We start from the raw sequence: 20,414 nt of genomic DNA on the forward strand, positions 1-20,414 counted from the left end.
AGATCTATCCTGAAGTACAACACTGTCGGTGACAAGATGATATCCATACGTCTACAAGGAAAGCCAGATAATACAACTATTATTCAGATTTACTCACCAACCACTAATGCCAAAGATGAGGAAACTGAAGATTTTATCAGCATTCAACTGGGTGGATCATAACAAATTACAGATAATATTGCCAAGAATGTGAATTCCAGAAGCCTTAGTTGTGCTCACGTGGAAACTGTACATAGATTAAGAGGCAGTTGTTTGAACAGAACAAGGGGATACTGCATGGCTTCCAATCAGGAAAGGCATGTGTCAGGGTTGTACCCTTTTCCCGTAGTTATTCTATATGTATGCTAAGCAAATAATCCCCAGAAGCTGGACTATATAAAGAAGAATAGGGCGTCAGCATTGGAGACAGACTCATTAACAATCTGTGTTATGCAGATGACACCACCTTGTTTGCTGAAAGCGAAGAGGACTTGATGCATTTACTGATGAAGATCAAAGACTTCAGTATGTATTACACCTCAACATTAAGAAAACAAAAATCCTCATAACTGTACCAATAACCAAAATCGTGATAAATGAAGAAGATACTGACATCAAATATTTCATTTTACTTGGATGCGCAATCAACGCCCCTGGAAGCAGCAGTCAAGAAAGCAATCGACGTATTCCAAAACCAAACCCAGTGCTGTCGAGTCGATTCCGACTCATAGCGACCCTACAGGACAGAGTAGAACTGCCCCATAGAGTTTCCAAGGAGCACCTGGAGGATTCGAACTGCTGACCCTTTGGTTAGCAGCCGTGGCACTTAACCACTACACCACCAGGGTTTCCAAACGACATATTGCATTGGGCAAATCTGCTGCAAAAGACCTCTTTAAAGTGTTGAAAAGCAAAGATGTAACCCTGAGGACTAACGTGCCCCTGATCCAAACCATGGTATTTTCAATTGCCTCATGTGCATTCGAAAGCTGAACAATGAATAAGGAAAACGGAAGAAGAACTGATGCATTTGAATTATGTTGTGGACAAACAATATTGAATACACCATGGACTGCCAGAAGAACAAACAAATCCTTTTTGGAAGAAGTACAGCCAGAATCCTCCTTAGAAACAAGGATGGTGAGACTTGTCTCACCTACTTTGGACATGTTATCAGGAGGGATCAGTCCCTGAAGAAGGACATCATGCTTGGTAGAGGGTCTACGAGAATGAGGAAGACCCTCAAGGAGATAGACTGACACAGTGGCTGCAACCATGGGCTCAAGCTTAACGACTGTGAAAATGATGCACGACCAGGCAGCGTTTCCTCCTGTTGTACATGGGGTTGCTATGAGTGGGAACAGACTGGGTGATACCTAATAACAACAACAACAACATTGTTTGATTGGAGCCCTGGTGGTGCAGTGGTTAAGAGCTCAGCTGCTAACCAAACGGTCGTCAGTTGAAACCACCAGCCGCTCCTTGGAAACCCTATGGGGCAGTTCAACTCTGTCCTAGTGGGTTGCTATTAGTCAGAATCGACTCCACGGCTACGAGTTTGATTTATTGTTTGATTTACTTCGTTTCTTAAAAATGGTAATGATCCACCCGTGGATATCTACTCATATTTTGGAAAATCTCTCTTCGGAAAGGTCTGAGCGCACGTCCCACCGTCTAGGGTACTTCAGCTTTTCATCCCCGTTGATGCTTGGTGGGACTATATTTCCCAAAGTGCCTCGGGGTGAGTGAGGAGCAGGAATGAGCTCTGATTGGAAGCCGCCGAGCTCTGACCTCATTTCCAGGGGCGTGAATTCCAGGTTTGCTGGAAAATGTAGGCAAAATCCCTTGAGAAGAGGAGGCGGCTTGGACGTATCTTGCGTGGGTCTCCCTGTGGCTGCTGGGAAACGTGGTTCTGGGAAGGAGATAGTGGGCTTTCAGCTATTCCTCCTGGGATTTGTAGTCCTAGCAAAGCCAGACGAGATCCCTCGTTCTTCCTCCTCCAGCCAGGTGGTCTTGGCCTCGCTACTCTTGCTCTACCACTTCCCAGGGATCCCTGATCACATTGATCCCAACCATCTGCTGAGGCCTTCCATGGTACTCGCTGTGGCCTCTCAAACCGCAGGCACACTGCTGAGAGCCAAGGATGGGACATCAGCAAACCGTGGCCTGCTGAGGCCCCAGAGGGCTTCCTGGAGGAGGGGGCAGGGCTCCCACACGCAGGCCTGAGTCACGAATCACCCTCAAATGCCAGGCCTGAGTCACGACTCAGCCTCAACTACTGCGAACAGGCGTGCTGATCTGATGCGTAAACAGTCCTTGCAGATGTCCTCCACTCCCCGCTTTGGACTTCACTGGTGCTGGGGAGACATGGCAACCCCTGACCCAGAGGTGGAGTCGCACATTGACCATACAGTAGCACCTAGAGTGATAGGGGCTGTAATAGGGGAAGCCTAGGACCCGGTGAGAGCCCAGAGGAGGCGGATGGCCCAGCCTGGTGGAGCCTGACGGGGAAGAAGGGAAAGAGAAGCAGTTCAAGCATCTGACTGGACTCAGCGTCCCCATCATGGCTCCACACAGGCATCTTCCTTCATTCAAAGTACTCCCAGGGTCCCCCAGTCTGGTGTGGGAGGCACAGCCAGCTTAATCAGGGCTGGATCAGGAGAGGTGCCAGCAGCTCTGGGATCCCAAAAAGGGCGTCTAACCCTGCCTGAGGCAGGGTTGGGTGGAGTTGTTCAGGGTGATGTGTTAGGCTGATTCTTAGTGGTCTTCACCCAGCAGAGAAGGGGTTGGAGAACTGGGACCTTCACACATGCAAAGACACAGTGTCAGCAGACAGCCCTACAGAACTGAAGATGAGGCTGACTTGCCAAGCGGTGAGTGTGGCAAAGACCCCTCTATGTCCAGCACTATAGCAACCCTACAAAACAGAATAGAACTGCCCCAAAGGGTTTCCAAGGAACGCCTGGTGGATTCGAACTAACAACCTTTTGGTTAGCAGCTGTAGCTCTTAACCACTATGCCACCAGGACTTCCGTTCTAAGAGGTAGATATTATTATCCCCATTGTACAGATGGGGACACTGAGGCACAGTGAGTTATGTCTTGCTTGTCCATGTTTGCCCAGTAGGTTAAGTGGCAGAAGCCAAATTGGAACCTGGGCTGTCTGACTCCAGAATCCAAGCTGGTAGTCATTGCACTGTCCTACCCACATACTTTCCAGAACATCTGGGCAACAGTAGGTGCTTAGTCAATGTCTGCCTAATCTGTCCTCTTGGTGCCCTCAGTACATCCTCCTGCCCCACCCCCACCCATCCCAAGAAACTGAAGCTCAGAGTAGGAAGAATTTTGACCTGAGGTCTTCAGTCCCCCCAGTGAAACCTTCCTGACCTGAAGCCATGCACACTCCATTCTGCACCTCCTATGGGGCTGTGGAAGGAGCCCTGGTGGTGCAGTTATTAAAATGCTCAGCTGCTAACCATGGGAGAAAGATGTGGCAGTCTGCTTCTATAAAGATTATAGCCTTGGAAACCCTATGGGGCAGTCCTACTCTGTCATATAGGGTTAGTGAGTTGGAATCGACTCAACAGCAGTGGGTTTGGTTTTGGCTTGGTTTGGGAGTCCCTGGATGATACAAGGAGCCCTGGTGGTGCAGTGGTTAAGAGCTATGGCTGCTAACCAAAAGGTTGGCAGTTCAAATCCACCAGCTGTTCCTTGGAAACCATGTTAGGCAGTTCTACTCTGTCCTATAGGGTCACCATGAGTCAGAATCGACTTAATGGCAATGAGTTTGGTTTTTTGGGGGGTGATACAAATGGTTAACACCCTTGGCTGCCTACTGAAAGGTTGGTGGTTTGAGTTCACACCGAGGCACCTCAGAAAAAAAAAAAAAAAAACAGAAAAAAGGCCTGGCAATCTACTTCTGAAAAATCAGCCATTGAAAACCCTACAGAGCACATTTCTACTCTGACACACATGGGGTCGCCATGAGTCAGAGTTGACTTGACAGCAACCGGTATGGGGTTTTGGTGCTAAGCACTGACTCCTAAAAGGACTGGGGTGGGGAGCAGTTCCCTTCCGGAGATGACAGCGGTAGCTCATTCTTCCCATTGGTGGATCCAATGGAGTTACTTTAGTTGGGTGGTACCATGGCTGAAGGAGGGGAAGGGCCAGGTGTGAGGACAGACAGGGTCACACATCTGCTCCCTCCCTGCGTTCCATGACCATGTCAGGGTCAGTCAATGGGAGTAATTCCAAAGGAAGAGGGCCTTTCCCAAAGAGTGCTGTCTGTGATGCTGGGGCCCAGGCTGGTGACCTCCTGGACATCCTCACTGTGCCCAGACAAGAGATATGAAAGATGTTGACAGGAAGGTAGTGTGGGGCTTGTGTTCAACCATTTCCCAAATGCTCACTTCCCTGGCCTCACCTGAGCATCGGCCATACCGGGGCGGGGGGGGGGGGGGCGGTGACTGTGCCCATGTTTCAGATAAGGAAACTGAGGCTCAGAGAGGGGAAGTGACTGACCTATGCTCTTCCAGACAGGAAGTAGGGGAAAGTGTTGGCAGGGAACCTGAGCTTCTCAATTTGGTGCTTGTGTATGATGGACCCTTAAGTTTATGTCTCAACACATGCCCTTGGGGATCAGGGTAGGGCACAGGCGGTGTCTCTCACCTCAGACCAAAGCCAGGTATTACATGAAAAGACACCATCTGTCTGGTGAAACAAGTTTGAGACACACGGTGTGGTGCAGTGAATCACTTAATATAGCCCTTTTAGACATGCATGGTCTTGTAACTCCCATACAGTGATTGGGTGTGACTATGCAAATAAGGTGCTTGTGGCCCATCAAGGGAGCCCTGGTGGTGCAGTCGTTAAGAGCTTGGCTGTTAACCAAGTGGTCAGCAGTTCGAATTCACCAGCCACTCCTTGCAAACTTTTTGGGGGCAGTTCTACTCTGTCCTGTAGGGTCACTATGAGTTGGAATTGACTCCATAGCAATGGGTTTTTTGTTTTTGTTTTTGTTTGGTTCAGTCCATCAAGGAGATCGGACAGCTTGCTAACAATGCAAATAAGGTGCATGGAACCCTTGCCAGGGTGGGACCACACAAATAAGGTGTATGGAATCCTAATGAAGGGATTGGTCAGTTTTGCCATCCCACTAAGCTTAAAATGAGCCATCCCAGAGTTAGGAAGAGGGGGGACCTCACTACCACCAAGAAAGCCAGGAGTGGAGTGTGTCCTTTGGACCTGGGATTCCTACATTGAGAACCTCCTAGACCTGGGAGACAGAGAGCTGTAACACCAGAGAAGGCTTGAGATAGTGAGAAGCAGCAGCAAGTAGCAGAAAAACAGCAGCAGCAGAACCAGGAGACCAGCACAAGGCAGTGTGGTGGGCTTCCAAGCAGGTGGCTAGTGGGTGAGCTGACCCACAGGGTGAAAGAGCTGAGTGCCTTTGGGCAGAAGTCCTGCTGCCAGAGAGGGGTGCCTCTAGGCACTTATCGACAGAGCTAAAAGACCTTTGTAACACTTGCCTGAGCAGGGCAGAGGCCAGGCTGAGGGCCAAGAAAGGAAGCCTGTCCTGAAGAGGCTGAGAGGAGGCTGTACTTAGGAGGCCAGGAGGAGCCCCACATGGCTGAGAGAAGACAGAGAGAGCTGTCCTGCACTGAAGAAGGGAGACTTCGCCTACATGCTTCTTGACCCTCATCCCAAGTTACAGCCTGTTGATCCTGAGTTGTAACCTGGTACTTCCCTAATAAACCCCATAATCTTGAGTATTGTCTATGAGTTCTGTGTGGCCACTGCAACGAATTATGGAACCCAGTAGAGAAGTAGAGAGTGCCGTGGGAGGGATAGCTAGTGTCAGAATTGGTAAAAAGGTTGGAAATAGATCTGACCTCCACCTCATAGGCTTGGGCTGTTCATCTTGATTCTCTCCTCCCTCTTGTGAAGGCAGATGAGGAGGTGTCATGACACCATACCACACCATTTTTACACACTGGTTAAGCAAAATTAAATAAACTCTTTCTTGCAGGGCTTGTCAGAGTCTTTAGCTCCTCCATGTTTCCCAGACCTCTTTTCCCTGTTCCATGGCCACGGACAATGAACGACAGACCTTGGGACCCAACTGCCACCAGTGGGGGCACTTCCGGGATGGAGGTGTCTGCTAGCAGTGTGCACGCGTGTACTCCAGGAATCAGTGTGGGAAAACAGATGACCGTGTGTACATACGCAAATATATTCTCCATCACTGATTCTGGGACTCGTGTTGTTGTGTGCAGATAGCGACACTATATGGCAAAGCAGAACTGCCCCATGGGGTTACCTAGGCTGTAATGTTTATGGGAGCAGATAGCCAGGTCTTTCTCCTGCGGAGCAGGAACTGCTGGGTGGGTTCCAACCGCTGAAATGCGCGCCTAACCACTGCGCCATCAGGGCTCCTTAGTTCAAATACCTGTAAAGGCAAGACAGGACAGGAGCCCAAAGGTTAAGGTCTTGCTGTTCCAGGCCTCTCCTCAGGCTGCTCAAGTCAGATTCCACAAGGCTTTATTGGCGCCAGACCTAGCCTGGTGCTCGCTGCTCCAAGGGCAGCCAAGGGCAAGGAAGGGGTCCCGGCCTGCAGGTGCTCCAGCCGAGGAACACACTTCCGTCGGCCGGCAGAGAGGGAGGGCAGGGCGTCCTGGAAGGGCGCACGGCGCCGGTCGGCCCGCTAGAAGGGGAACTCGCAGACGTAGTAGAGGCGCCGCTCGCAGTCGTGGTCCCACCACGAACCATCGTCCGAGGTCTGCGCCACACAGTTTTCGAGTGTGCCGCCGTTGGGCTGGTCCGGGCTGAGCGGGTGCGGCGCGGCGCTGGGCTGGGGCCGGGGAGCGCGGTGCCAGGCGAAGAAGGACACGCGCTGGCCGTTCTCGAAGAGGTAGAGGCCCTCGGCGCGCCGGTCGTGCACGCCCAGCCACACGGGCCAGTTGTAAGGCGCGAGCGCCGCGCGCAGATAACGGGACAGCGCGTCCATCTGCTGTTTGTCTGCCGGTTGCGCCAGGCTCCCGCCCCGCGCCACGCAGCGCGCCTGAGCCGTCGCCTGCGCCTCGAAGTCGCGCGAGAGGAGGAAGCACTTGTGGCCCAGGCGAACCCCCTTCAAGCAGCCTGTGAGCGAGATGGAAAAAGAAGGGGCGGGGTCAGAGTCCCCGGGGGGCGGGGGAAGGCGGAGTCAGAGCCTCTGGGGGCGGGGCTGGGGGAGGTGGAGTGAGAACTGCTCGGCCTCCAGGGGTGGGGCCAGACTGTCCCCGGAGGAACTGGAGGGGGCGTGGCGCCGGCTGAGTGGGGTCTGCGCCGCCAAAAGCTGCGAGCGCCTCCTCCAGTGCCCCTCCTGCTCTCCGCATTCACCCTTCCAGCTGTTCTACCCTCCCCATCTGCCAACGCACACCAAATCTCCAGGGACCCTTTGCCCCTGACACTCCGGGTCCCCCTCTAGCCTCAGAACTCCCCCCCCCGACTAGCCTCCCACCTCGCCCCGGTCGCCCACTTTTCCCCCGCCGGGTCTGGCGCGGACTCACCCTCCAAGCGGCCGTGCTGGCGCTCTGCGCGGCTCTGCGCCTCCTGCAGGGTTTGCACAGCGTCGCGGGTGTCGCCCGCCGCCTCCCGCAGCTGACGCAGCCCCCGGGTCAGTTCGGCCACGCGGGTGTCCAACGTGTGCAGACGGACGTGCAGCTGGTGCAGGCCAGCGTCCAGGCCGGCCAGGCGGCCCACTGCGGAGCGAAGGGGTGTGCGCTGGGTGGGGGCTAGGAGCGGGTTCCGGGACCCGAGTACTTGGGGAGGGGCGGGGTGAACACCTGGGGCTCCCAGGGACGAGACTAGGGGGACCCCAGGACTTCTGGAAGGTAGGGCTCAGTGGCCGGGGCTGCGGAAAGGTCACCAGACAGTGGATTGTGGGTTCATTTTTGTGAAAGTGGTCACCGAGGCCTGGGGACAGGGCGGGGCTTCTGGGTACTCACGAATGTAAGAGATGGCGTCCTCAGGGGTGGGAGAAGGGCTGGGGCTGGAGGAGGGAGTCAGGGTTGCTTCTTCCTCCTCTTCCTCTCCCTGTCCATCCTCCTCTGCCCCCTGGGCCTCTCTGCCCTCAGAGGTTCTGGAAAGACTTTCATTCCCTCTCCCAGCAGGCAGCCCCAGGGCCTCCTGTAAATGCTGGAGCAGGCGAGAGGAGGTCAGGGCCGCTGGACCATACCCCCCCATTCCCCACCCTCCCCTTGCCAGCCCTGAACTTTAACTTGCTCTCTGAGCCAGAGTCCTTTCTCTGATCCCGTCACCCCTATCCTCTGTGCCTATTTCTTTAACTCTGGAATTCCCCCCTCTGGAGCCTAGGACTCCCCCATACAGACCCAACACACCCCAGCTCACCTTCAGCATCAGGGCCTCCCTTTCCCGTTCCTCCTCCTGGGAGCCTCCCCAGCCTCCCTCCCACTCCCTCTCAGCTTCCTGAGCCCCATGGCCATAGCCAAGAAGCTGGGGGACCACCAAGGCCCCAAGGAGCCAGGCTGTCCTCATCGGACTAGGCTTGTGGCACCCAAGGCCACAGACGTCCTGCTGTCTATAGGAGTCTCTGGAGACTGGACTGTGCCCTGCCCTGTCTGCAGGTCACTGGCTCCCTGGTCCCTGCCTCTCCCAGCTTCTCTGGACTCCTGTCCCTCTCCTCCCAATTCCTGTCTCTGTTCGTTTGTCTCCTCTGTGTGTGTCTCTCCCCGCCCCTCTTGGCTCCCCGGAGGCCTGCCTCTGTGGCCGGAAACCTCCAACGTTCCAAAGCCTGGATCCGCCTGCCTTTGGTCTCCTTCACACACACCCCTCTTTCCACTTTCCAGAGCTCGGTCCCTCCCTGCTCCTTCCTTTCTACCCTGGCTCAGAGGGCCAGGAAGAGCCTGGGACTGGCTTTCTTCGAGGGTGGCAGGCCCAGCCTGGGCCAGCACCAGGGCCCCTCAGGACCAGGCAATGGTTTGGCCCTGTCCCCTTCCCCTCTCTCCCACCCCCAGCCATTCCTGAGGAAGGGGTTTCAGCTAAGGTTGTTATTACCCCCAGCCACCATCGCCCACACATCCCAAGAGAGAGATCTCTCCAACCAGTCTCAGGCTCCAGGGTGATTCCTGCCCTCAAATCTCCTATTCCCACCCTCCAAGCCCTTGTCCCAGGTGCGTGTATGTGGGTGAGTTATGCCTGTGGGGACACATATGTGTCCCAGGGTTCATTTACCACATTTTACTGAATGCCTCCTGCAGACCAGACCCGGGCCAGGCCGTGCTGGGTACTCCAGCTGCTCACGGACAAGTGGACTTGGACAGACAGTCCCACTTGGTGAGAGGCTGGGGCTGAGGGGTAGTAGAGGAGGTGGGGGTGGAGGAGGGAGCAAGCAGGGAAAGGTAGGGTCAGGACAGGTTCCTTCAGAAGGTGGAGGAGATGCTGGGCTCATGGAGAGCTCTGAGCATTTGGCAAGGTGCCTGTCTCCTGCCTGGACCACTGCAGTCGCCTCCTCCCTGCTCTCCCCCTCCTTCCTCCAGAGCCCCTCCAATCCACGATGCTTGCCGCAGCCAGAGCAATCTTTCCCACCAGTAAGTCAGATCACGTCACTCCCCACTCCCCTGCGCCCCCAGCTTCCCATCAGATGCAGGAGTGGAGCCAAACCCAGCCTGGCTAGCCTGGCTGAGCTGGGGAGGATGAACCCTTTGCACCATCTCCCCTCCCCTCACCCCCCAGCTCCAGCCACACTGGTCTCTGCTATTTACAGAATGCCAAGTTCACCCCCACTCCAGAGCCTTTGTGCCAGCCATTGCCTCCTCCTACACGCTCTTTGCCCAATTTCTTCTCATTGTTGAGGGCTTTCTGCCCACCTTAGGTCCCTGCATGGTGCAAATGGTTTGGGTTTCAATGTGACTACTACTGCCCTGGTGGTGCAACAGTTAAGTGCTCAGCTGCTAACCGAAAGGTTGACGGTTTGAACCCACCTAGCGGCTCCATGAGAGACACAGCTTAGGAAACCCTATGGGGCAGTTCTACTCTGTCAACGGGGTCACTAAGAGTCAGAATTGACTCCATGGCACCTAACAAAACAACACTAATTGAAGGTGACAGTTTGAATCCACCCAAAGGTGATTTGGAAGAAAGGCCTGGTGATCTGCTTCCATAAATCTTACAGCCAAGAAAACCCTAGGAGCTCAGCTCTACCCAGTACCCCAGGGGGCTGCCGTGAATTGGAACCGACTCAGCAGCAGTGGGTTGGGTTTCAGTTTTTCTGCCCACCTCATTTAAAGAAACTTCCCCTCCACAAGTTGTTTCTGTGTCTGGGGTGTCCTGGGGTCTCCGTGAGTCAGAATCAACTTGAGGGCACCCCGGTCTTGTTTTTTCAGAGGAGTCCCTAGGTGGTGCAAACAGCTAATGCACTTGGCTGCTAACCAGAAGGTCAGAGGTTCAAGTCCACCCAGAGACACGTTGGAAGAAAGACCTGGGAATCTATGTCCAAAAGACCGCAGCTATTGAAAACCCTACAGAGCACAGTTCTACTCTGACGCCCTGGGGTCTCCATGAGTCAGACTGGGCTCTGCAGCAGCTGGTTTAACTGTTCCAGAATAGCTCAGGGGCTGTAAGCTGGTTAAAATTGGGGGTCTGGGGAAGCATCCTGAGGCTGTGTTTCCTGGCAGGGTAAGAGCTTGACCAAAGGTCAGTCTCCCTAGCCTCCCTCCCACCCCCCTCTTGGCCCCTCTGAGCCCCACAGCTAAAGCCAAGGAACTGGGGAACCATCAGGGCTCCGAGGAGCCAGGCTGCCTGCATTAGACTGGACTTGACACACCCAAGGTCGCAGATGGGCTGTTCAGGTGACACCCCGAGTCTCCTGTAGTAGGTGGCGGTGGCAGTGGGGGAGGAGGTGGAGAGGCCAAGCCTGCTCCAGCCAGGCCTGGTGAGTCATCCAGGGCTTCCCCAGCCACGGCTGAGCTGGTTTTGCCAACAAGCATGGAGCACCCTAGCCAGGGATCACGGGGCCCACTTGTCAAAGGACGAAACCGAGGCTCAGGGAGGGGAGATTGTGGCCTTCTGGAGGTCACCAGCATGGCGGCAGCTAGCCAAGGTTTCTGGCTCTGAGCAAGAGCAGGGCATCTGCCCTCAGCTGCCGGGAGCCCCAGGAGGGGCCTTGGAAATGAACACATCCAGCCTTCGGTTTTCCAAGAAAGCTTGCTACACAGCAAAGGGCAGTGTGACCTTGGTAGGCTGCTCACTAGAGCCCCAGCCTCTCAGGGCCCAGAACCCCTGCATAGGCCGGGAAAGGCCTTGTAAACTGTAGAGAGCTGTGCAACCTCTTTCACTGCTGGCACCAACACGGGCAGCTGTTCTCTCCCCAGGCCCAGCTGCTCACCACCTGGGCCGGGTGTGCATCAAAAGCAGGTCTTTCTGCTCTAGCTCATGGTGGTGGTGGTTGGGGGGGGGGGAACTCTGGAGTGCTTGTAGCTGTAGGTACACCCAGAGGGTGCCTGGAACTGTAGGTGCCTGTGCTCAAGCTGGTGGCCTTGGAGGTCCTGTTGGGGCTGGGGAGACAGGTGGCAGCCTGGGCCCCCAGGACGTGCACTCACTGCCCTCTGACACCTGCCCTGTGCCTGTGGGTGTGTTCTGGGCATGAATGAGCTATCTGCATACACTATGTGTGCTGTGTGCATGTGTGCACATGCGAGCTGGATATGTCTGTATATGCATGGGATGAATGAGAATGTGCAACTACGTGTGTGCCAGGCAGGATGGACTAGTGGTTGAGTGACAGCTTTAGAGCCAGCCTGCTTGGCACCACCTCTGCCTAGCTGTGTGACCTCAGGCAAGTTACTTGGTCTCTCTGAGTCTCAGTTTCCCCTTCTATAAAATGGGGATGATCAAATTTCCTCACCCATAGGGTTGTGTGAGGAGTAGATGAGTTAACCCAGAGCCTGGCACACAGGAAGGTCTCTGTAAATGTCAGCTATATTGTCACGAAGGGGAGCTAGGCCATGGCTGTGGTGGGCATCTGAATTCGTGTGTGCGTAAGTACCTGAGTGACAGGTGGGGAATGAGTGAGCTGGGAATGCATGCATCCATCCCTTACAGCTGGGTGCCTCCTGTTTCGGGCTGCAGATCTGGGCATGAATGTGGCGATTTGCGCTGTGAGGAATGGGGGATTACATGTGCGTGCGCACAGGCAGCAGGTTTGCCGTGGCCCATGAGCTGATATGCCTGTGTTCAAGCTGGGTGGGTTTGGGTAAGGTGCACCCAGGTGCATTGTGTTTGGGTGTGCATGCCCTGCAGGGCTTGTCTAAGTGGGATGTCTGCCTGGGGGCCCCCTGCTGTGCCTGTGTTCAAGTATGCCACCAGGTGTGTCCACATGTGCCCTGTGTTCCCGTAGAAGGGGTGTGTGTGTGTTTGGGGAGAAGGGGACAGGGATCTACAACCCTCATAATCCAATTTGGGGTGTAGATCTCAGCAACAAATATTTATTGCACCCGACCGTGCTTAGAGGGGGTGAGCGGCGCTCTGGGAAGGGGCTGCCCTGGGGTGTGCATGGGGTACCCCAGGGGGGTGGGGCCCGTTTTCGGGGTATGGAAGCCAGTGGGGGTGGAGTCAGGGTATGGGGACCCGGTGGCAGGGAGGAGTGGGGGGGAGGGCTTGGAGAGGGGGTGGAGCCAGCGGTGGGGGGGATGGGCGAGGTTTGGGGGCGCAGGGAGGGGCGATGTCTCCTCCGCCGGCTCCCGGAGGGAGGGGAGAGGGCGGAGGAAGGGGAGGGAGGGAGAGAGGGAGGGAGAGAAAGAGACAGGGTGAGGGAGAGACAGCGAGAGCGAGAGAGCGAGAAGGGAGGCAGAAGAGGCGCGGAGCGGGCGGCGGCGGCGGCGGCCCGAGGAAGAGGAGGAGGAAGACAGGCGGAGACGCGGCGCCCGGAGCGGGCCGGACCGAGCCGGGGGCCGGCGAGGAGGGGCGCGGCGGCCGCGGCGGAAGGGGGGGCGCTCTGCGGATGGCCAAGCCCGGTCCGCGGGGGGGGGTGAGGTTCTCGGCCCCCTCGCCCTCCCCCCCGGCCCCCGCCCGCCCCCTCCCCGGGCCCGCTCGCCCTCCGGGGCGGTGGGGCATGGCCTGAGGGTCCCCCGTCTCCGGGGGGGTGGGGGGTGGGGGGAGGGGGGAGGGGCCACGGGCGCCGCCGACCGGGACTCTGCAGCCCCGCCAGGCAGGTAAGGGGGCCGGGGATCCGGGGTTTGGGTGAACGGGGGGGCTAAGGCTGAGGGAGGAGGCAGGGGCGCCCCGAATGTCCTTGGCCGCGCGCCGGGCTCCGGGGCCTGGGTGTGGGGTGTAGGTGAGGAGGGGAGCGTTACCCGGGCGACGCCAAAGTGGGTTATGCCCCAGTCCCCCGTGTCCCGTCCCAGATGACAGCCGGGCTGGGAAGATGCACCCCTATATCCCGCCAGCAGCGCCCCCAGCCCGAACCCGCCTCCCGGTGCTCCAGGGCCATGGGCTCGATTGCCGTGCCCGCCTCCTGGCCCTGCCGGCCACTCCCCCGCCTCACCCACCCTGGACCACATGGGCTCCTAGCCCCCTCCTGCGGTCCCACAGCTCAAGGCCCTCTCCAGATCATCCCAATTCCCACCTCGGCGAGGGGTCTCGGCCTTTGTCTCTTCGCCCCCTTCGACCCTCTCACACTCCTGCTTCTCTTTCCAGGCGCCTCCTATCCCCTCTCCACCCCTCCCCATGCTCCCGCCACCCCCACCCCGTCTCTGTTCCTTGCTCCACCGGCCGGCGCGCCCCCTCGCCTCCCGCCCCCGAGTCCCGTTCCCGGTGCCCCCGCCCCCTCTCTCCGGCCAGAGCTCTCCCCCACCAGTGTCTCGGCCTGAGCCCCAGTGCCTTCTCCCCGCCTCTCCCCGCCTCCATTCATTCTCCCGGGCCGGCTCTCGGGCCCCGCCAGCAGCCCCCCGTCCCCTCGCAGCCTCCCAGGGCACCCCCTCTCTCCTCTTCTCCACCCCCCTTGCCGATTCCTCAGCCCGTCTCGGTACCAGCTGCGTGCCAGCTATTCTTAGCCGAGGAGCGTTTGATTCATGCCGCCCCGGCGGAGTGTGCCCGCTCCCTCCCTCGGGGCCTGAGGGGGAGGGGCCGGCGCTGGTCCAGGGGCTTGGGGACAGCCGCGCGCGCGGGGGGCCAGGGCCGGCTCTCCTTTCATCCACTCAGTCACCTCCTTAGTGCTGAACTGAAGCTGAGGGTCAGCCAGGGTCAGTCAAGGGGGAGTGGCTGCGGGGCCCCAGGGCCGGAGGTGGGACGTTGGGTGAGCGCCGGGAGAAGGGTTAGAAGGAGACCGGGGTCCCCGGAAGGGCAGGGTGGAGCAGCGCTGTTGGGTACCTGGAGGGGGAGGGGGCTACGAAGCGCTGGCCCCTCGTGGGGGAGGGGTTGGCCGGCTGGTGCTTAGATGCTCGCTCGCCTTGGCTCTTGGAACTCTCCTGCCCCCCATACACATTTTGTCTTCCCTCCCCCACCCCTCAGCCCATCCCCACTCCCCCAAAGTCAGCAGTACCCTCCACTGCTTCCCATCTCCATGGCAACCGTGCAGGAGCTGGGCCTGGCGTGGGGGGGAGGGACCAGACCAGACATCCTGGTTTCCGGTGCTGGGGTGGGAGTGGGGGAGAACATGGGGGAAGAGGACCCCACTTGGGACCCATCCTTATAAGGCCACCTCAGGAAGAACAGCGGGGGGTTGCAGATGGCCTCCCAGCCCAGTCCCCAGACCCTCACCCCACTTCTTAGTCTCCCTACCAGCCCTCCAACCCCCCCACAGAGTGGAGCCACCAGTACCAGTCCATGCCAATCCACCCGCCAGCAGCGCTAGTCCTGGAACAGACCCATAGGTCACCCGCAGCCGCCCGACACCGATCCAGGCCACCACATCTCTGGTCTTCCCGGGGTCAGCCTCTCGCCCACCCGCACGCCCTTTCAGGATACTCCCAACTACCTCCCTAGGCCACCTCTGGTGATTCCCTCAGGAACAGCCCACTCACGATGCCCTGCCCTGTGACACCCCATCTCGGTGCCCACTTGCTTTCCTGGGACGGTCAATCCCTTAACAGCTCTGTGCACACACACGCTGGCAGCCACACGCCTGTGGAGTCACCAGCCCCACCTGCTCCAGCACCCGCTCCTCCCGCCCCAGGCTGCCAGCATCTCCGTCTCTCCCTTACTACCTCGCAGCCTCAGCCTCCCCCCAGCTCCCCAGGAGAAGAGGAAGGGAGGGCCCAGGGTGAGGGGCCAGGCCAGGGCCAGGAGGGCAGGATGCCGGCCGCTCAGTCCACCTGTCTGTCCTCTGCTAATTTTAGCTGCCTTTTCTGTGGCCTGACAAAGTGGGCCAGTAGCTCCCGCGGTGATTCTGCGGTTTCTGGGACACAGCGACGCTGGGTCAGCGGCAAAGTGGGGCGCAGGGGGGCGGGGGGCTGCGAGGAAGGCCAAGGGCAGGGAAGGAGACATGTGCTGGGAGCGTGGCCGGGCTGGGGGTGTGTGCGTGTGCGTGCGCGTGCGGAGGCGGCCGAGGGGCGGAGTGTCTGGGGGTGTGCCCAGCCTACTTCCTGCCGGCAGATATATGCAATGAGGTGCGCCCGTGGCCGCTGGTCCCGGGTCCTCTGAGGGGTCCCAGGCTCCTAGTCTGACGGCTTCCCTTGGCCCCCGCAGCCGCCTGTGATGCTGCCACCCCCCGTCGCCCCGTGGCCCCACGATGCCCCACAGCCCCGCGTCCAGCGAGGACGAGGAACGCCACAGTGCCAGCGAGTGTCCCGAGGGGGGCTCAGAGTCCGACAGCTCCCCAGACGGGCCCGGGAGAGGCCCCCGGGGGACCCGGGGCCGGGGCAGCGGGGCACCTGGTAGTCTGGCCTCAGTGCGAGGCCTCCAGGGCCGCTCCATGTCTGTCCCCGACGACGCTCACTTCAGCATGATGGTCTTCAGGATAGGCATCCCGGATCTGCACCAGACGGTGAGTGACCGCGGGGAGGACAGGGGGACATGGGTGGACCTCTGATCCTGGGTGCCCTCCCAGGAAGCCCCTTTGTCCCCCTCCTGCCTTCAGTACCATCATCGCCCTCCCCCAGCCCTTCATCTCCTCCCAACCCACCTCAGGCTCCTCCCTGGCCCCTGACACACCCTCTTCCTGGCCTATCCCCTCCCCCACCAGAAATGCCTGCGCTTCAACCCCGATGCCACCATCTGGACAGCCAAGCAGCAGGTGCTCTGTGCCCTGAGCGAGAGCTTGCAGGACGTGCTCAACTACGGCCTGTTCCAGCCGGCCACCTCGGGCCGTGACGCCAACTTCCTGGAGGAGGAGAGGTTGCTGCGCGAGTACCCCCAGTCCTTCGAGAAGGGGGTGCCCTACCTGGAGGTGAGGCCCACAGTTCCCCACGCCCTTTGCTGACAACACGAGGAGTGTCCCCCAACACATCTACCCTCTCCTCCATTTTATCCAAGACCTAGGGGAAACCTAGTGGGTGATTTCAGATCTCAGTGGCCTTGGGCAAGTCCCTTCCCCACCCTAAGCTTCTCCTAACCCACCAGATAGAATGGGGGCCTCCCAATTACAGGGAAGCGGATAGATGTAAAAGGTCTTGCACATGATAAGCATTCTAGAACATTCACTGCAGACTCCTACTTCTTCATGATAGAGGCTGCAGTGTACATACCCCACAACAGCCTGGCACTCTCAGAAAAGCCAGCTACCACCCCTCTGTCCGCCCAGCTAAGGTTCCATGGCAGTTTCACATCCTTCCTCTCAACCCTGAGCTGACCGCTGGCTCAGAAGGGGCCCGGAAGCATGGGGCAGGCCCTGCTCCCCCATCTTCTCCTCCCCAGGCTCCTGATTCTGAGTCTCTGTGTCTCTCCTCCCACCCTGCCCCTGGCCTCAGTTTCGATACAAGACCCGAGTGTACAAACAGACCAACCTGGATGAGAAGCAGCTGGCCAAGTTGCACACGAAGGTGAGAGAACAAAGCTGGGATTTATTCCCCATGCCCCTCCCCAGACCCTCTCCCCAACTCTCCACGCCTTCCCAACAACCTTCCATATTCCTCAACCCACCTATTCCTTTTCCAGGGCCCCCCACTTAACTTGGGATGCCCCATGCCATTTGGGATAACCCAAAGCCCCCCCTTCTCCCCATCATACCCGATTTCGAGTCATAGTGACCCTATAGGACAGAGTAGAACTGCCGCATAGGGTTTCCAAGGCTGTAAATCTTTGTGGAAGCTGACTGCCACATAATTTCCCCTACGGACTAGCTCCTGGCTTCAAACAGCTGAACTTTAGGTTTGCAGCTGAGCGCTTTAACCACTGTGCTACCGAGGCTTCTCAGAGCCCCTTCTTAATTCCTCATTCCACCCTTCATCCCCCTGCCCAGTCCCATATCACCTGGCTCCCATTTTGTCCACCCTTTGACTTGCCTTTCTCATCTCCTCCAAGTTCTCCTGTTCAGGCTCCTTTCCCTGTCCTTGGCTTGTGACTCTGACACCCAGTTTCTCCATGCTTAGGGCCCATTTCAGACATACTCTGCATCCCCCAACCCCATCTCCCAAATCTCACCAAGTCCAAGTCTCACTCCCCCACCCCTAGCCATATCCATCCTCCAGTATGTTGTCCCCCAATCCTCGACTTATGTTCCCTGCAACTCCCCTGATCTCCTAAGAGCTAGGAAGATGTGGGATAGGGGGACTCCTTTGGTCAGAGGTGATGTAAAAGAGTATTGACATTCACAAAGAAAGACCCTGTGATCATCCAAAGCCCCCCACTCCACTCCCACCATACCACACATTTCAACTGTTCGTTCTCCTAAATGTTTCATTTCTGCCAATGAGAGAACCACTCCCAATGTGGCAGGTCCCAACGGAGTGTCCAACACACTCTGGCTTTCAGAGACTTAGTACCAAAAAGAAAATGTAACCTTATCTTGGAAATCCTGGTGGTGTAGTGGTTAAGTGCTACAGCTGCTAACCAAAAGGTCGGCAGTTTGAGTCCTTGGAAACTCCTTGGAAACTCTATGGGGCAGTTCTACTCTGTCCTATAGGGTCTCTATGAGTTGGAATTAACTGGACGGCAAAGGGTTTGATTTTTTTAAAACCTTATCTTATGTTAATAGGATATTAACAATTTTTATATGGATGACATGTTCAAATAGTGACATTTTGGATTGAATACCAAACCCATTGCCATGGAGTGGATTCCAACCCATAGTGACCCTACAGGACAGAGTAGAACTGCCCCACAGGGTTTCCAAGGCTGTAAATGTTTACGGAAGCAGACTACCACATTTTTCTCCTGAAGGCGGCCGGTGGGTTCGAACAACGCAACCTTTCCTTTAGCAGCCAAGGGCTTAACCATTGAAGTTAAATACCAGAGACGGTTAAAATTAATTTCAATAAAATGATTTCTCTTTTCTTAAGGTAACTACTAGAGCCCACCCCCCAACCCCCAGTCCAATGGGGTTGCTGTTCTTCTCCTTCCTTGCCTTCTCTCTCCCTTTCCTCCTTTGCCTGGCTCTTTCACAAACCCCAGTTCTTTTTTTTTTTTTTTTGGTTGAAAATAGTCCCTCTATATGCCCTATTCATGTCCCCGGTACAGAGCCCCTTTCCATAGACTGCCAAATAACCACATTTTAAATGACCTCTGTTGCTCGAAGTGTATCTCCATCCCATGGCGATGCCCGTTGTTCTTGTGGTTGGTTGCAGTGGAGTCAATTCCAACTCATGGCGACCCCATGGGTGTCAGAGTAGAACTGGTCCCTATAGGGTTTTCAGTGGCTGAATTTTCAGAAGTAGATAGCCAGGCCTTTCTTCCGAGGTGTCTCTCGGTGGATTTGAACAGCCAACCTTTCCCTGTCTTCTCTCTTTGTCCGTGGCTCAGACGGGGTTGAAGAAGTTCCTGGAGTATGTGCAGCTCGGGACGTCCGACAAGGTGGCACGGCTGCTGGACAAGGGGCTGGACCCCAATTATCATGACTCGGATTCGGGAGGTGGGTAGGGGGCCGGAGCTTGGAGAGAGGCCAGGGGAGCAGACAGTGTGGGCGGAAAACTGAGGAGCTGAGAACATGGGGTCTGGGGAATGAGGGCTGCGTGTGACTGGGCTTCCCCACCCCCCAGAGACCCCTTTGACGCTAGCTGCGCAGACCGAAGGCTCCGTGGAGGTGATTCGAACCCTGTGCCTGGGCGGGGCCCACATCGACTTCCGGGCGCGGGATGGCATGACGGCGCTGCACAAAGCCGCGTGCGCACGCCATTGCCTTGCTCTCACGGTGAGGCTGCAAGACCCCCAGACGTCCTATCCCAGAGACCCGCCCCCCTTACCATGGACCACTTCCCCTGCCCTTGGCCTGTGGCCCTGACACCTAGTTTCTCTCTGTGTAGGGGCCGTTTCAGACACACCCTGTAGTACTTCCAATCCCATCCCCTCAAATCTCAACCAAATCAAGGATCACCCCCCACCCCAGCATGTCTACTCCACAGTACCTTGCTCCCCAACCCTCAGTTTACATCCCTGTGACTTCCCTGATCTCCAAAAGCTAATCGCCCCAGACTCTTCCTCTTACCTTCCTTTCCCTCCTTACTCCCGAGACCCTCCTGTCTGCCTCCCAGACCCCTCTTCCCTTTTCCACTTTTGCTTTGCTATTTCTCGAACCTCAGCTCTTTCTTTTAGGTTGAAAATAGTCCTTCTTCATGTCCCCTGCACAAAGTCCCTTTCCACAGACTGCCAAATAGCTGCATCAGTTGCTCTCCCGTTGACTCCGACTTAGGGTGACCGGTGTGTGTCAGAGCAGAACTGTGCTCCACAGAGTTTTCAGTGGCTGGATTTTGGAGGTAGATCACCAGGCCTTTCTTCCAAAAAGCCCCTGGATGGGCTTAAACCTCCGACCTTTCAGTTAGCAGAGGAGTGTGTTAACAATTCACACTACTCAGCGAGTAACACATCAGCTACAACCAGTTGCGCAGTTGCCATGAAATCGACTCCGTCTCCCGGCGACCCACGCATGTCCGAGTAGAACTCTGCTCCATAAGTTTTGCAATAGCTGATTTTCAGAATTAGTTCTCCAGGCCTTTCTTCTGAGGCAACTCTGAGTGGGTTCGAACCATTTGCCCCACCCAGGAACTGCCAAATACACAGTCCTTGTCACTTCTCCAGCTGAATCAGAGACCCTCTCCCAGGCCCACAGGTGCACCCACCTTCCTGGGGTCCCTCTTGGCTACAGTTGACCCTCACGGACTTTCTCCTCCACCCCCTGGTAGATCATGTCCTCTCACTCACACCCCCAGGTCACAGCCTTCTCCCCTGGAATTTCTCCACTCTCTCTAACCTAACTCAACACAGACACCCTACCTCTCTCTGCCTGGGGTGCAGACCCTCCTCATTGTCATTAAGTGTGGTCAAGTCCATTCCAACTCATAGTGACCCCAT

General features: G+C 56.9%; 2 protein-coding genes across 6 annotated transcripts in view; one reads left to right on the forward strand and one right to left on the reverse strand.

The window, feature by feature from the left end:
- Window positions 1-821: 821 nt before the first annotated feature.
- On the reverse strand, window positions 822-8,665 carry CLEC11A (C-type lectin domain containing 11A). 2 transcript variants are annotated; one of them, XR_007519359.1, is made up of 5 exons: window positions 8,367-8,665; window positions 7,964-8,153; window positions 7,526-7,717; window positions 6,427-7,115; window positions 822-2,780 (listed from the first exon to the last, which is right to left on the reverse strand). XR_007519359.1 is itself a non-coding variant. In XM_049901622.1 (4 exons), exons 1-4 carry the CDS (start codon window positions 8,511-8,513, stop codon window positions 6,682-6,684), a joined length of 963 nt encoding a protein of 320 aa, XP_049757579.1. In that variant the 5' UTR covers window positions 8,514-8,665; the 3' UTR covers window positions 3,450-6,681. The 2 variants fall into 2 exon arrangements, 1 of the variants encoding a protein (XP_049757579.1); XM_049901622.1 differs by lacking the exon at window positions 822-2,780 and having other exon boundaries at window positions 3,450-7,115.
- Window positions 8,666-13,134: 4,469 nt separating this feature from the next.
- SHANK1 (SH3 and multiple ankyrin repeat domains 1) overlaps window positions 13,135-20,414 on the forward strand; it is a 65,814-nt gene continuing 58,534 nt past the window's right edge. For 3 of the 4 annotated variants that reach the window (XM_049901554.1, XM_049901557.1, XM_049901558.1), the window contains exons 1-5: window positions 15,572-15,957; window positions 16,156-16,359; window positions 16,880-16,951; window positions 18,870-18,978; window positions 19,106-19,257. In XM_049901554.1, coding sequence (XP_049757511.1) covers window positions 15,703-15,957; window positions 16,156-16,359; window positions 16,880-16,951; window positions 18,870-18,978; window positions 19,106-19,257 — 792 coding nt within the window. In that variant the 5' untranslated portion in view covers window positions 15,572-15,702. Of the gene's footprint in view, window positions 13,187-15,571; window positions 15,958-16,155; window positions 16,360-16,879; window positions 16,952-18,869; window positions 18,979-19,105; window positions 19,258-20,414 lie in introns of those variants that run through there. The other variant, XM_049901555.1, reaches the window with a different exon arrangement.

Source organism: Elephas maximus, chromosome 11, assembly GCF_024166365.1.
Source record: "Elephas maximus indicus isolate mEleMax1 chromosome 11, mEleMax1 primary haplotype, whole genome shotgun sequence".
In the NCBI taxonomy this organism is placed as follows: Eukaryota; Metazoa; Chordata; class Mammalia; order Proboscidea; family Elephantidae; genus Elephas; species Elephas maximus.

Coding starts and splice junctions, on each gene's coding strand:
- CLEC11A (XM_049901622.1), bottom strand. CDS start 8,513: ATGAGGACAGCCTGGCTCCTTGGGGCCTTGGTGGTCCCCCAGCTTCTT. Junction 8,154..8,366: donor GGGAGGCCCTGATGCTGAAG/GTGAGCTGGGGT, acceptor CGCCTGCTCCAG/CATTTACAGGAGGCCCTGGG. Junction 7,718..7,963: donor GGACGCCATCTCTTACATTC/GTGAGTACCCAG, acceptor TTCGCTCCGCAG/TGGGCCGCCTGGCCGGCCTG.